At 40.7% G+C, this 16,733-nt stretch overlaps 1 protein-coding gene across 1 annotated transcript in view; it reads left to right on the top strand.

Moving 5' to 3' along the window:
- acyp2 (acylphosphatase 2, muscle type) overlaps positions 1 to 15,459 on the top strand; it is a 51,895-nt gene extending 36,436 nt beyond the window's left edge. The window contains exon 4 of the mRNA XM_060940852.1: positions 15,002 to 15,459. Within this exon, the coding sequence (XP_060796835.1) occupies positions 15,002 to 15,116 (115 nt within the window). The 3' untranslated portion in view covers positions 15,117 to 15,459. The remainder of the gene's footprint in view (positions 1 to 15,001) is intronic.
- Positions 15,460 to 16,733: the final 1,274 nt, after the last annotated feature.

The following is a 16,733-nucleotide window of genomic DNA, read 5'->3' on the forward strand; positions in this document are numbered from 1 at the left end:
TTTAAACATCAGAAGTAATTTTAAATTTCACGTAGGGAGATTGACCTGGATATGAACTGGGCTCACCAGAGATTCCGGAAGTGATGTCACATCAGTGTCATTTTTGTTTACAAGTCACTATGTTGGTTCAGTTCTCACAAGTCTTGTGATATTGAGCTGTGGTTTTGTTGTGATTTCCTTGCGTGAAAAAGTTAAATGGCGTCTAACCGAAAAGGGATTATATGTGTGGCTTACGGGTGTTCTAACACCACGTTGGAAGGAGTGAAACTCCATTCCTTTCCTTGGAAAAAACACCCTGAAATAGCAAAAGAGTGGGAAAGAAACGTTTCCAAAACACGTGCGAACTGGAAGTCAACAAAATGGTCACGTCTCTGTTCAGCACATTTCGAGGAGCACTGTTTCACTTTGTCGTCCAGAACTCGAAGAACGTTTGATCCAACTTATCCACTGGTGTTGGAGGAGTCAGCTGTGCCGACGTTGTTCGACAGGCCCGGGCCGAATCAATCTGTCAAAAGAGAAACAGATGACAGCAGACCCCCCGAAGGGGCGGTCAAAAAGCGAAAGTCCGGTGGTGCCTTTGCCAAAAGAGAACGAGCCAGGGTACGTGGCTATGTGTTGTTATTCAATACATGTATGTTGTTTAAAATTTGTTGTAACGTCACAAATGCGTCTTATACCATTGCATATTACTTATCAATAGGCCAAAGCAGCTAATACCAGTAATGTACAACAACTGAAAGGCCAATACCTTGTTTCATATATTTAGTTAGGATAATATACATGATATATGTGTGGAGTGATAGATATAAGATGTCATCCGGCATGTTTTTTCCTATACCATAAAAGAAAAAAAATTACAACAAATTCCTTTCATCACCCCCTCCTCCGTGTCTTATTATAGAAATCGAAATACTGACAGACTATAATATAATGCAACTTTCTTCAAATTAGACGCTCCAAGAAATAGAAGACTCAGAACCCAGTGTACATGTGCCAGATCATGCAGAGGAGGTTATACCAAATATTGAATCTGAGGTTTGTCACAGACCATGCAGACATTGTTTTCAACTTCTACCTGCCATGAAATTGTTCAAATGTTCTTTTGTCTCTTTATGTTATTCTTATTTTTGTATTGATGCCGACTGTGTTGGTTCAAACTGATACGGTAAAAGGCCGAGTTTTGGATATTCTTCATAACACTCTTCTTCATGCTCTGAATCAGAAATATCCACACATTCGCCACTGAAACTTGACGAAGAACAAGAGAAGTGATCGTCTTCGACATGAGCCATGTTTTGTTTTCATGCAATCCAGAACGACATACACTGATGTGACGTCACTCACCCTAGCGGCAAAAACGGGCAAATGGCTCATGACGCTTGTAGAAGCCGGGGCAAAAAAACACAAAATCGGCTCTGAAATTCTTGATTTTCTACAAAGACGACCCTTTATTCAAGTTGAGTTTTGGATATTTTATTTCACAATACAGCAATAAAACAATAAATATACATATTACGTGGTGTTAAAAGTTGTCAGTGGGTCTTTAAGTATACTATAAGTATTTGTCTTGCACTTTGATGTTATAGTGCTTGCAGATTGCCCAATGGAGATGCGCTGCTGCTTTATTGTGCCTTTATATGTACTCTATTTTTTTTAATTATTATTATTATACCCCCGCTCCAAAGGAGGGGGGTATACTGGTTTATTTACCTCTGTCCATCCGTCCGTATCATTCTCCATCCTTCCGAAACACCCTTTTTCTCAGCAACCACAAATCATAGTCACTTGGTACTTGGTACCAAACTTCAGCTTGGGGTTCTATACCATGTATACCGTTTTCAGGTCTGTCGCACATCGACTTCCTGTTTACTGACTGAATGTATTTATGAAACGTATAGCATGGATTTACAAAATTTTCCAAACATTTTTCTCAGCGACTACATATCACAACTGCTTGATATTTGGTACAGAGCTTCAGCTTGGGGTTCTATACCGTGTATACCGTTTTCAGGTCGGTCCCACATCAACTTCCTGTTTACCGACTGAATGTATTAACGAAACATATAGGGTGGATTTTGATGCTATTTCAAGAAGCAAAATGTGATTTCAAAAGGACAGTTTCCCAGGATGCGATTTGAAATCCCTGGGGAGAGACACTGCTCTTTACTTACTCGTTTCAGGGTTTATTATTTGTTGAAGTCAACATTCATAGTAATAAGTGTCCTATTCCTTTGATTGCTTGCATTCTGATATAAGCGAGAGCGGGGGATACGGAAGTGAGCAGGAGCTCACAGTTGATGATATTATTCATCTCATCTCATTATCTGTAGCCACTTTATCCTTTACAGGGTTGCAGGCAAGCTGGAGCCTATCCCAGCTGACTACGGGTGAAAGGCGGGGTACACCCTGGACAAGTCGCCAGGTCATCACAGGGCTGACACATAGACACAGACAACCATTCACACTCACATTCACACCTACGATCAATTTAGAGTCACCAGTTAACCTAACCTGCATGTCTTTGGACTGTGGGGGAAACCGGAGCACCCGGAGGAAACCCACACGGACACGGGGAGAACATGCAAACTCCACACAGAAAGGCCCTCGCCGGCCATGGGGCTCGAACCCAGGACCTTCTTGCTGTGAGGCGACAGCGCTAACCACTACAACACCGTGCCGCCAAATATACTAATATTAGGATTGTTAAATTCTACAACTAAGCATTGCTAGCTTAAAAGATTCTCCTTTTGTGACCTGTAATTAGTAAAATACTCTAGATATGAGACCAGAGACTATCTTGAATCAAGTTGACGACACGTGTAGCATTGCAACAAGTTTTTTTTTTTTTTCCCATTTCAACATTCAAACATTAAAACATCTCTTAAGATTCCACTTCCCCAGGACCTCAGGCACCAAAAAAAAAAAAAAGTCTATGCATTTTGACAGTGCTTACAGAATGCCAAAGCAACAGTGCATTTTGGGGGCACTGACTATTCATGTGTACGAGGGGTTTACAAGATCACAGAGCCTAGTCTAGGGCGCGTAATATGCGATAATACGCGTTTTTTTTATCTGTCTGTCGCACATCCACTTTTTGGGCGCGAGAGTGATATCGCATATCTATTCATTTTGTCGCGCATTTATAAGTAGAGCGTGTAGTCGCGTTTTACTGAATCTTGTGCGTATCAGTTTGTCAGCACCAGCTAGCAAGCACTGCGGTAAATATAGCGTTGCTTACACACCAATTTTAAAATATCGGAAAGGACCGAAGTATTCCGAATGGTTTATTTAGCGGGTAAAACAGTTTTGTGAACTGTTATATCATTGGTCACTGAACCGGAAGACAGTGTATCTCAACCAATCGTGTGAAGTGTTTTAAAAATACCCAAAAGCACATGGCATATCGTTCTGTCTCATCCAAACATAAGTCAGACCCTCCAGGATTTCGCGATTTGCAACATCAACACACATTCAACCAATCCCCGTGAATTCAGGGCGGTGTTGCAATTCTATCCAAACACCGCAACTTTCCTGCAAATTTGACCAATCGTTGGCGTCGTCTTACAGTGACGTCAACAAACTACCTTCTGCCTTACTTCCGTGTATACGTTCAAGAGAAGCAGCATGTGCTCAGTATTGCCAGATTGGGCGGTTTTAAGTGCATTTTGGCGGGTTTTGAACACATTTTGGACTGGAAAACGTCAGCAGTATCTGGCAACATTGCATGATGTGCGAGTCAGTGTTTATAGGCTTAAATTCTGTTACTGAAAGTGTGTTATGTTTACAGTGAAGGACTGTGTGCACTTTATTTTTTTTTACTTAATACAAGAAATTAATGGATGCCAACATTTTTGCCAAAATGGTATTTTATTTTCCATTGTTTAGGCAGCTTCAGCATCATACTGTGAGATTCTGTTCAAATTGTTTTTTTTCTTCTATGAAGCCTGAGCCATTTATTTTATTAGTTTATAATTATTGTTTAATTTAGTCTTCAGGAGAGACTGCCTGCACACAGTACTAGTATTAATAGTTTTTTTTTTTTTTTTACATGAAAGCTGAGGCATTTATATTATATTTGAAGGTAACTTCATGTTGTGCTGTGAGGTTCTCTGCACTTTAACTTTTGAACCAACAGGTGCATTTGGATAAGTAAAGCCTATTTTTCTGCATTTTTGTAGTCCTGGTAATCTTGCACATTCTACATGGTTGCTAGTTTTGTTTTGTTTTTTTTTTGAGTAATTTGTTTAATTTTTCTTGTTGAAAGTTCAATTTAGTATTATGTTAATGATATTCTAAAAGTAAAGATTAAATATAGCTGCAAGCAGCAATGCGGGGCCAAGCAGCGTGACCCAGCCTAAGTTGCCATGGCAACAGAAAGAACTGACCAGGCAGACGATCAGAGGCACGCACAGGAAGTGTTTACAAGCAGAAATGTACCTCCAACCAGATGGGTAGAGGCATACACGGTGTCACCGTCAAAATCGATTGACTGTGATGCCTGAAATTACTTCAAGTGTACTAGGTGTGTGTGTGTGCTAAGAGACTGCTGAGATATGAGCTCAATGATATATGATCCTAAATACATTTTGGAAAGTTATAGCGCCCCCTAATGGCCAATGTGCACCAAATGTGGTATGGGACCTTTTGGAGGGGTGGGGCATAATCCCACCAAGTTTGGTTAAGAAAGGTCAAAGGGCTGCCGAGATATGACCACACTTCCTGTTTCACATCTGCACTGCCAAATTTGATTGGCCGCCACGGCCAAACGCTTATGAAATTCGAAAAACCGGGTAAGTTTTATGTGCAGCTTAGTCCAAAGTTGCCATCTACCAAGCTTGGAAGGAATTGGTCAAAGATTGAGGGAGGAGAAGCATTTTAATTGATTTTCACAAAATTCAAAATGGCGGAAAATATACCAGGCGGAATATGACGCCATAGGGTGCGTTGGATTCGGGTTGACCCAAGGATCCCAAAGATGCTTAGATTTTGATGATCAGAAGTACGGTTCAAAAGTAACAAGCAGAAATGTACCTGCAACTTTGACCTGTTGGTGGCGCTAGACAGTTTGAGATGATGAGTTGAAATTTGCTGACAAGAACCTTGAGGCAGCCTAGAATCAGTGTGCCAAATTTGAAAACCTCTAGTCAGACAGTTCTATGGGTTGCCATAGAATTTCATTGATTTTAACAAAATTCAAAATGGCGGAAAATCCTCAAGGCAGAATATGACGTCATAGGGTGCGATAGATTCGTCTTGACCCAAGGATTCCAGAGATAGTGGAATTTTGTTTCTACCCCAAACGCATCATGAGATATGAGCCAAAAGTCATTTTTCCTAGTTATAGCGCCCCCTAGCAGCCAATTTGTTCCAATTTTTTTGGGTTCCTTCATGCAGGGGTGGGGCATAATCTCACCAAGTTTCGTTAAGATCCGCCAAAGGGCGGCCGAAAAATGAGCACACTTCCTGTTTGGCGTCTGCGCAGCCAATTTTGATTGGCTGCCACGGCCAAACGCTTATGAAATTCTAAAATCCGGGTAAGTTTCTTGTGCACCTTAGTCCACAGTTGCCATCTACCAAGTTTGGGAGAAATTTGTCAAAAATTGAGGGAGGAGAAGCATTTTAAGTGATTTTCACAAAATTCAAAATGGCGGGAAAACTATATGGGCGGAAAATGACGTCATGGGGTGCTTTGGATTCGTCTTGACCCAAGGATTCCAGGGAGACCAAGTTTTTGAAAATCGGACGTACGGTTCAAAAGTTACAAGCAGAAATGTACCTGCAACTTTGACCTGCTGGTGGCGCTAGAGGGTTGGGGGTCGGGACCTAAAAATTGTTATGGGGAATGCTGAGACTGTCTAAAATGTGTGTGCCAAATTTGAGCATTTTCCTATGTGTGGCTCTATGGGCTGCCATTGACTTCCCATAGGAGAAGAAAGATGAATAATAATAATAATAAATATAGCTGCAAGCAGCAATCCGGGGCCAAGCAGTGTGACCCAGCCTAAGTTGCCATGGCAACAGAAAGAACTGACCAGGCAGACGGTCATAGGCACGCACAGGAAGTGTTTACAAGCAGGAATGTACCTCCAACCAGACGGTTAGAGGCATGCACGGCTTCACCGTCAAATTCGATTGACTGTGATGGCTGAAATTACTTCCAGTGTACTAGGTGTGTGTGTGTGTGTGTGTGTCTGTGCTAAAAGACTGCTGAGATATGAGCTCAATGACGTAAGAGCCAAAACACATTTTGGAAAGTTATAGCGCCCCCTAATGGCCAATGTGCACCAAATGTGGTATGGGCCATTTTGGAGGGGTGGTGCATAATCCCACCAAGTTTGGTTAAGAAAGGTCAAAGGGCTGCCGAGATATGAGCACACTTCCTGTTTCGCGTCTGCACAGCCAAATTTGATTGGCAGCCACGGCCAAACGCTTATGAAATTCGAAAAACCGGGTAAGTTTTTAGTGCAGCTTAGTCCAAAGTTGCCATCTACCAAGTTTGGAAGGAATTGGTCAAAAATTGAGGGAGGAGAAGCATTTTAATTGATTTTCACAAAATTCAAAATGGCGGAAAATATACCAGGCCGAATATGACGCCATAGGGTGCGTTGGATTCGGGTTGACCCAAGGATTCCAGCCATACTAAGATTTTGACGATCAGACATACGGTTCAAAAGTAACAAGCAGAAATGTACTTGCAACTTTGACCTGTTGTTGGCGCTAGAGAGTTTGAGATGCTGAGTTGAAATTTGCTGACAAGAACCGTGAGGCAGCCTAGAATCAGTGTGCCAAATTTGAAAACCTGTCGTCAGACGGTTCTATGGGTTTCCATAGAATTTCATTGATTTTAACAAAATTCAAAATGGCGGAAAATCCTCAAGGCAGAATATGACGTCATAGGGTGCGATAGATTCGACTTGACCCAAGGATTCCATAGGCAGTGGAATTTTGTTTCTAGCCAAAACGCATCATGAGATATGAGCCAAAAGACATTTTTCCTAGTTATAGCGCCCCCTAGCAGCCAATTTGTTCCAAATTTTTTGGGGTCCTTCATGGAGGGGTGTGGCATAAAGTCACCAAGTTTCGTTAAGATACGCCAAAGGGCGGCCGAAATATGAGCACACTTCCTGTTTGGCGTCTGCGCCGCCAATTTTGATTGGCTGCCACGGCCAAACGCTTATGAACTTCTAAAAACCGGGTAAGTTTCTTGTGCAGCTTAGTCCACAGTTGCCAACTACCAAGTTTGGGAGAAATTGGTCCAAAATTGAGGGAGGAGAAGCATTTTAAGTGATTTTCACAAAATTCAAAATGGCGGGAAAACTATATGGGCGGAAAATGACGTCATGGGGTGCTTTGGATTCGTCTTGACCCAAGGATTCCAGGGATACCAAGTTTTTGAAAATCGGACCAACGGTTCAAAAGTTACAAGCAGAAATGTACCTGCAACTTTGACCTGCTGGTGGCGCTAGAGGGTTGGGGCTGGGGACCTAAAAATTGTTGTGGGGAATGCTGAGACTGTCTCGAATGTGTGTGCCAAATTTGAGCATTTTCCTATGTGTGGTTCTATGGGCTGCCATTGACTTCCCATAGGAGAAGAAAGTTGAATAATAATAATAATAATAATAATAAGAAAACCGACAAACTCATTAGGGGCCTTCGCCAGCTTCGCTGCTTGGCCCCTAATAATAATAATAAGAAAACCGACAAACTCATTAGGGGCCTTCGCCAGCTTCGCTGCTTGGCCCCTAATAAAACTGTTCTGTTTATAGATGTACTCTTGAAAATATCTACCAATGTATTACTTATTTTTCTGTCCCCACTAACTGGAACAAATGAGGGATATTTTTACCCATGTTAATATTTTCTGTCCCCTGTTTCTACAACTAGTGAGGGATCGGTCCCCTATTTTCAAATTCCTAGATTCGGCTCTGGATCAGGCACAAAAAAAAAACACTGAACTTAAAGTGCCATTCCACCATTGGATGTATTCTTTGGCATAAAATACAATATATTTTTGACAACATATATAAATGGTATCACTAGATAGAGAAATCTTTTAGCTTCAAAATGATATATCAAACATAATTTTTTGACAACGACAAGTATATTAATTTTGCGACCAAAGTCACCTACCCTTTTAATTTCCACGCGTGATGTCATCGGCAGGTTCCCCTTCTTGTGTACCACGTGACGTGTGACGTGGCACATATCAGCAATGGCGGATAGAACGCGATAAAAATAATACCAATAAATCTAGCTAATACCAATAAATCTAGCTAACTGAAAGATTAACTCAAAATTTTTCGCAATTTTTTTGGCCCCCATATACGAGGAGAAATGACTCTCTCACTTTGGGGGTTTCCTGGTCTAAAAATAGACCGACACGTGGTACACAAGAAGGGGAACCTGCCGATGACATCACGTTTCACTACCGCGCGGAAATTAAAAGGGTAGGTGACTTTGGTCGCAAAATTAATATACTTGTCGTTGTCAAAAAATTATGTTTGATATATCATTTTGAAGCTAAAAGATTTCTCTGTCTAGTCATGTTGTCATAAAATATATTGTATTTTATGCCAAAGAATACATCCAATGGTGGAATGGCACTTTAAGTCACAGCATTCCAAAAAGACGTCACTAAAACGCCCTCCACTCACTCATAGCCTTTTTGAAGGCACTTGTCTGGTCTAGAGTCTGTACAGCATCTAGAAGGAGCTCACTCTGAATGACTGAGAAAACACTCACAGTAAACTTAGGATCTGTAAGGTGGAGTTGAATTGTAATGAAAGATTCAAAGATTTCAGTAAAGTTCATTTATTCCCAAAACAAGCATACTTTTTTTTTCTTGAAACAAGATGAACCGCATTTGACAAATGTCCAAAATGTACTTACTTGTTTTAAAAAAAACTTGTTTTATTTTCAAAGGTGCTCCAAATAAGACTTTTTCAAGACATTTTGTCTATACAAGATTTTCAAGATGGATTGTCTAAAAACTAGCCTTTCTAGCTAAATGAGGTTTTGCTTGTTGGGCAATTATGTCTTATAATAAGGGTGGCTCGATGTTTTGACTTGAAAATAGACAAACTTCCTAAGATTTTTATTTTTTGCAGTGTAGATACAAACTTTTTTTTTTCAGTAACATTTAATTTTGTGCTGGAAAATTACGAACGTTTTTGTAATGTTTTGACTTGATAATATAGAAGTCATAAAATAGAAATCTATAACAAAGTTTATATGAAAAAAATAGGGTGTCTGAAACTTTTGCGCAGTACTGTATTATGTAAACTGTGTGTCCTGAAGACGTTCTGACACTGGAGACTCTTTCCATCTCCATATCAACGATTACACGTTTTTCTTTGTTCAATAACAGCACATGGTCTGTATTTTCCAGTTTAGAAGATCGTTTTATTGGAAACGGAGCTAAGTACCTGTGTAGTGGGTATGATGGGTGGATGGATGGATGGCAGTGTCGAAAGGTTTCAGTATAAAACTAAAGAAACAAACATATCAGTGGCGACATATTTCTCAACTATATTCAGAGGTGGGCAAAGTACCCAACTTCATGACTTAAGTCAAAGTACAGATCCCATTGGTCAAATGTTACTCCAATACAAGTGAAAGTTGTCCAGTCAAATTTTTACTTAAGTTAAAGTACTGAAGTACTTGCTTTTAAAAATACTTAAGTATTAAAAGTACATTTTCTGTCAACGCATTGTTGTATTATTGCCACAACGCTTATAATACTTCATGCCTCTGAAGCAACCGAATGGATTATTTTGTGAATTCTCAAAATGAATGTATGCTGTGCCATCATGGTGGTTTAACGTTAAACTAGCTAGTCAGTGAAACTCTACCTGACATGCTAGCAAACTCTTCAAACTCAAAATCATATTGGGTAGCTAACGCTACTAGAAAAGAAAGATTTCTCCATTTTGTTTATTTGGCAAGATTATGCTAAAACATATTTCTGAAAGGACTTCAGATAAGATAATGTTATTCATGTTAGCGTAACTCTGTGTGTACATGCTAACTAACAGCGTCCAAGTTAACTAGCTATGTGTTAATGTTAGCCGTAGACAAGGCTACAGCAACTTGGCGGGCAAATCCATAGAAAGTCATTTGACTAACCAGACTGCATAGCTATTGCAACGTTATCGCTAGCTCTAAAAGCACAGACCACTTTGTTGCAAGCTTTCTCTTGGAATAAAACGTTTACAGACCTCAATATGCTTCCACAAGTCAGACAGCAAGTTTTTGAAGGCCTTAATATGGTTCGTTTTAGGTAAACAAAGCAAACATTTACAACGAAATGAATCTTTAATCCTTGCAGAAAACTGAAACATGGCTTCTGGATAAGGTCATGAGTGCGTGCTTTCCCCAAAAGAACCGCCTCCTTCCATTCTGCCATCAACTGATCATGTTCAAATAACGCTGCTGAGAAATCATTGATGTTGATTTTATGCAGTCTGTGGACGTGACGTGACCCTCGTGATTACTGATCAGCTCTCAGTGTCACCTGCGAAAAAACCATCATGTTTTAGGAAGAAAAGAAAAATATCCACTTTCAAAGCTGTTTCATAGTAACGAGTAACGAGGACCTTGATAGAAATGTAATGGAGTAAAAAGTACAATATTTGCCTTTCAAATGTAGTGAAGTTAAAGTCACAAGTTTCCAAAAAAATAATACTGAAGTAAAGTACAGATACTCAAAAAGTGTACTTAAGTACAGTACTCTGTGTCAGAAAACAGAATCCAGGGACACATGTCGGCCCGGGGGCATTTTGAGTTATTGACAGATTCAGAAAGTCCAGTTTCTAAGCTTTCCAATGATGCCTTCCATGTGGAGATCTGACAATATTTGAAGAATGTGTGGCCTTTTGAAAGTGTATACTTCTTAAAACAGAAAAGGGAGAAAATCGCCCTCAAAGTTTTCCATCTCCGCTACTCTGGGTGTAGGGCGGGCACATAATGGTGCTCATCTGCATGACATTAAGGAAAGCCCTACCCCCTACTAGCTAGCACGATGCTACTTTCATGTAAACAAAGATCACCATGTCAATTTTCCTTCCATGCAAAGTATGCCCAACACAATTATGAAGTACAAAAATAAGTCCTAAAGTATACTTTAACGTTTTGTGGTTGAAAAATTACTCACACCGTAAGAAAGAAAGATAGCACGATGATGACACAACTAACACAACGCTAGTTTCATGTATAGCCTCGGTCACAACCGGCCGTACAGTACGCGCTCCTACGGCCGGTCTACATGCAAAAACCGCAAGAAACGCACGAGAGCGCGCGTGTGATGTGCTGATTTTCGAGCCGCAGACCGACCGCAGAGGTTCTTTGTCATGTCAAACAAACTCTACAGGCGCTTACGTTTTTTTCAGGTTGCAAGACAAACTTACGGCCAACGCTCGTCTTTCTCCGTGAACAAAAAAAAAAACGCAGCGATTTGGGAAACGCCAAAAATCGCACGGCCAAAAAAATCGTACGTCCGGTTGTGACCTAGGCTTAACCAAACCACAACACTCTCCGTTACATGCAAAAATAACCACACAGCCTTAGATTAATAAACTTACCCCATCAGAAAGAGAAACGGCGCCTTGCACACACCAATGCCTCCGATGGAATGTAATCCTAGAACGGTCCGTGTATCATCCGATCATTCAAGTATTCCATTCAATCTTGAAAACGAGGTTGGGGTTTTTTTGCTAGAAATGGTTATCTCCGATGTAAATACCGTGTGTCTGTTTGCTTCGCGGTGTTTCAGCTCCTCTGCGCTCTGTTTAGTAACTCATTCCATAGTGAAATTACACGCCTGTATGCAGCTAAGTAGCCATGAGCTCAGCTCGGATCATACAGCTGATTCGCAAAAAAAAAAAAGACTTAAATCATCATGTGAATGGCCCATATGGTAATTTACCCACACCCCCCAGCAGGCTACAGTCCTGACAAAAACGAGACAATTTGCAACAAAAAATGTATGCTTTTCCAACAAAACAATCTATTATCTGAAATACTGATTGCATTCTTCAAGATCTCAACTTGCACATGATGGAAAAAAACAATCACAAATTTCGAAAAAAAATGCTTCTTTTGCGATTATCTCGGATTCGTTTCGGCCAACATGTGTCCCTGGATTCAGTGAGGGGTCACATTTCTGAAAAGACTTCAGATAAGATAATGTTATTCATGTTAGCGTAACTCTGTGTGTACATGCTAACCAACAGCGTCCAAGTTAACTAGCTATGTGTTAATGTTAGCCGTAGACAAGGCTACAGCAACTTGGCGGGCAAATCCATAGAAAGTCATTTGACTAACCAGACTGCATAGCTATTGCAACGTTACCACTAGCTCTAAAAGCACAGACAACTTCATTACGAGCTTTCTCTTGGAATAAAACGTTTACAGACCTCAATATGCTTCCACAAGTCAGACAGCAAGTTTTTGAAGGCCCTAATATGGTTCGTTTTAGGTAAACAAAGCAAACATTTAAAACGAAATGAATCTTTAATCCTTGCAGAAAACTGAAACATGGCTTCTAGGTAAGGTCATGAGTGCGTGCTTTCCCCAAAAGAACCGCCTCCTTCCTTTCTGCCATCAACTGATCATGTTCAAATAACGCTGCTGAGAAATCATTGATGTTGATTTTATGCAGTCTATGGACGTGACGTGACCCTCGTGATTACTGATCGGCTCTCAGTGTCACCTGCGAAAAAACCATCATGTTTTAGGAAGAAAAGAAAAAACATCCACTTTCAAAGCTGTTTCATAGTAATGAGTAACGAGGACCTTGATAGAAATGTAATGGAGTAAAAAGTACAATATTTGCCTTTCAAATGTAGTGAAGTTAAAGTCACAAGTTTCCAAAAAAATAATACTGAAGTAAAGTACAGATACTCAAAAAGTGTACTTAAGTACAGTACTCTGTGTCAGAAAACAGAATCCAGGGACACATGTCGGCCCGGGGGCATTTTGAGTTATTGACAGATTCAGAAAGTACAGTTTCTAAGCTTTCCAATGATGCCTTCCATGTAGAGATCTGACAATATTTGAAGAATGTGTGGCCTTTTGAAAGTGTATACTTCTTAAAACAGGAAAGGGAGAAAATCGCCCTCAAAGTTTTCCATCTCCGCTACTCTGGGTGTAGGGCGGGCACATAATGGTGCTCATCTGCATGACATTAAGGAAAGCCCTACCCCCTACGAGCTAGCACGATGCCACTTTCATGTAAACAAAGATCACCACGTCAATTTTCCTTCCATGCAAAGTATGCCCAACACAATTATGAAGTACAAAAATAAGTCCTAAAGTATACTTTAACGTTTTGTGGTTGAAAAATTACTCACACCGTAAGAAAGAAAGATAGCACAATGATGACACAACTAACACAACACTAGTTTCATGTATAGCCTCGGTCACAACCGGCCGTACAGTACGTGCTCCTACGGCCGGTCTACATGCAAAAAACGCAAGAAACGCACGAGAGCGCGCGTGTGACGTGCTGATTTTCGAGCCACAGACCGGCCGCAGAGGTTCTTTGTCATGTCAAACAAACTCTACGGGCGCTTACGTTTTTTTCAGGTTGCAAGACAAACTTACGGCCAACGCGCATCTTTCTCCGTGAACAAAAAAAAAAACGCAGCAATTTGGGAAACGCCAAAAATCGCACGGCCCAAAAATCGTACATCCGGTTGTGACCTAGGCTTAACCAAACCACAACACTCTCCGTTACATGCAAAAATAACCACACAGCCTTAGATTAATAAACTTACCCCATCAGAAAGAGAAACGGCGCCTTGCACACACCAATGCCTCCGATGGAATGTAGTCCTAGAACGGTCCGTGTATCATCCGATCATTCAAGTATTCCATTCAATCTGGAAAACGAGGTTGCGGGGGTTTTTTGCTAGAAATGGTCATCTCCGATGTAAATACCATGTCTGTTTGCTTCGCGGTGTTTCAGCTCCTCTGCGCTCTGTTTAGCTTGCTCATTCCATAGTGAAATTACACGCCTGTATGCAGCTAAGTAGCCACGAGCTCAGCTCGTATCATACAGCTGATTCGCGAAAAAAAAAAGACTTAAATCATCATGTGAATGGCCCATATGGTAATTTACCCACACCCCCCAGCAGGCTACAGTCCTGACAAAAACGAGACAATTTGCAACAAAAAATGTATGCTTTTCCAACAAAACAATCTATCTGAAATACTGATTGCATTCTTCAAGATCTCAACTTGCACATGATGGAAAAAAACAAAAATCACAAATTTCGAAAAAAAAAATGCTTTTTTTGCGATTATCTCGGGTTCGTTTCGGCCGACATGTGTCCCTGGATTCGGTGAGGGGTCACAACGTACTTCATTACTGTCCACCTCTGACTATATTTGGGGTGAACAAAATGGTCAGTGGGTTTTTTGTTTTGTTTTAATCAGGTAATCTCTTCCTGTATTGATAATATCCTGACTTTCTCCTACCTTCTGTCTGAGTGTAACTCGTCTTCCGGTTAGTGTTGCAAGCTGAGTGAATCAGATGCAGTCATACGCATACACACGCGCGCGCACACAGAGCCAATAAGAGTCCGCTTCTGTGGCCTACCATGCAGGATAATGCATTTAGAGGTCCTCAGAGGAATAATTGCACGAGTTGTTCCACCTATCCGTGCCTAGTCTGAAAGAGAGAGACAGAGGCTGCTAGAAATAGAGAGAGATGCTTTCATGTGTAATCTGATTTCTCAGACTCCTCTGATGCACTTACTGATTTGGTTGATGTTGTTAGCTTTGCCTCTTATTATGCTCTGATGAATTTGAAGAACAGCCTTTGCTTTGGAACTTTATAAAATGCTGTTGGGTGCAAAAGTTTGTATCCCCTCTTTTCAGAGTTATACTGTTATAGTAATATTATGAATTTTCCTTACTGTTCTACCCCTACGGTGTAAAAGGCTCTTTAATACAATTAATCTGTGTGTGTGTGTGTGTGTGTGTGTGTCTTTTGCTGTAGGAAACACTGGCTGAGGAATGTTGGCAGTCCCAGCTCACGCATCGACCGTGCCGAGTTCACTAACGAGAGGGACATCTCTAAACTGGAGGTCCGTGGATTTGGCACTCGTTATTGAATTCCACCTCCCTGACGACGGCTCCTTAACCTTTCTCGAAAACGTCCATAAAGAATTCGGTCCTACCGTCCGCCCTGCTGAGTCACCTCCATTATCAGACTGTTACGTGCTTTAAAACTAAATGAGCAAAGCATTTATCAAAATGTAACCAAAGCCCTAACTACTGCATTCTGAATCCATTTATATTTATTAATAGATTTTATGTATGTACAAAACCATTTATTAGTATTTACAAATTAAAAGAAACTCTATTTTTATTTCCTTATTTATTTACTTACGATGCATTTGTGACTTCAACTTCGTGTTGCAACACAGAACTGCCAAATGATTGTTTGCATTTTAACAAGCCAGTCAAATAAATCATGAAATCATTGAAACCCATATTCTCTTCTAATCAATGATGCGCTCTCTCTCTCTCTCTCTCTCTCTCTCTCTCTCTCTCTCTCATTTCCACCCACACAATGTATGATTTTGATGATAAAACTGAACAAAGCAGCGCATGACCACTTTTTGTTCTATGTTATACGTATTAATGCGACTAGAAGGACGCTCAGAGAGCGCAGACCTTCGCCATGGACAACCGTCAGCTCTTCTATGACATGCAAATCTGCAACCACAACCACTTTCATGTCTGGATATATTTCCAAAACTATTGGAATTATGTGCAAACATGGATGTGGAATGTCGATTGTAATTTCTGGGTTTCATGTGACGTCACATCCGCCTCATTAGTTATTCAAAACTTTAGCTGGTGGTCTACCAAAGCTCAGTTGACAAAGCGTTTGTACGGAGAAGGTGCATTGCTCGCATGAAAAATGCCTTACGCTTGCGTTGTTTTAGGTTGTTCGAATCGATCAAACCGTGAAACTGATAAAAGTTTCTTCAGGGTTCCCTGTGAACTAATAAAAAAGGGTGAACGAACACAGGATTTCACAAAAAGACGTCGAGAAAGGTGGCTTTTGAACCTCTCAGTGAAATCGAAGGGAGTCGAGTCGAAGCATGCTCGAGTTTGCAGTGATCACTTGGTGAAAGGTTTGTATTTCCCTCTCAGCTATGGCCTTAGTGTTTTCCAAGTACTTTTCTTGCTATGTGTCGTTATTTTACGGTACTTTTTTTTAGTCACGAAGCGATAAAGTCCGCAGCTGTTTCTTTGTTTCCTCCTCACAAAGTCCATATGCATGAAGGTCGCGACAAAATTCTTCCCCAGCCGTACAATTACAATGCGCCGTGATCACTTCTCCGTCTTGTTTAACTAAGATCCAGGTCTTTAAAGGGGTTTCTGATGATTTATGTGAATGATTTAGCTGAGAGATAAGAGCCAACATGAGAGAATCAAGCCAACTGTTGTTTGTTTACACTTCAACTTGCAGCGCTTCGTTGTAAAGATGTGAATGAGAAGCTTAAAAAAAAAAACATACACAATCCAGGATTCATTCGGCAGTGACTTGATAGCGAGGTCCTTTATCCAGCCACATACAAAAAAAGTCGCAAGCCTCCATACTCTTCCACGCTTTCATCTGTTTTGCGGTGTAGAAGGACGTCTGCAACACCAGATAGTTCGAGATGTCGGGGAACTTGACTGAAGGGTAGTTTTCGAGATCGTATGACACATCCTTC

This window comes from Neoarius graeffei, chromosome 15 (genome assembly GCF_027579695.1).
Source record: "Neoarius graeffei isolate fNeoGra1 chromosome 15, fNeoGra1.pri, whole genome shotgun sequence".
Lineage (NCBI taxonomy): Eukaryota > Metazoa > Chordata > Actinopteri > Siluriformes > Ariidae > Neoarius > Neoarius graeffei.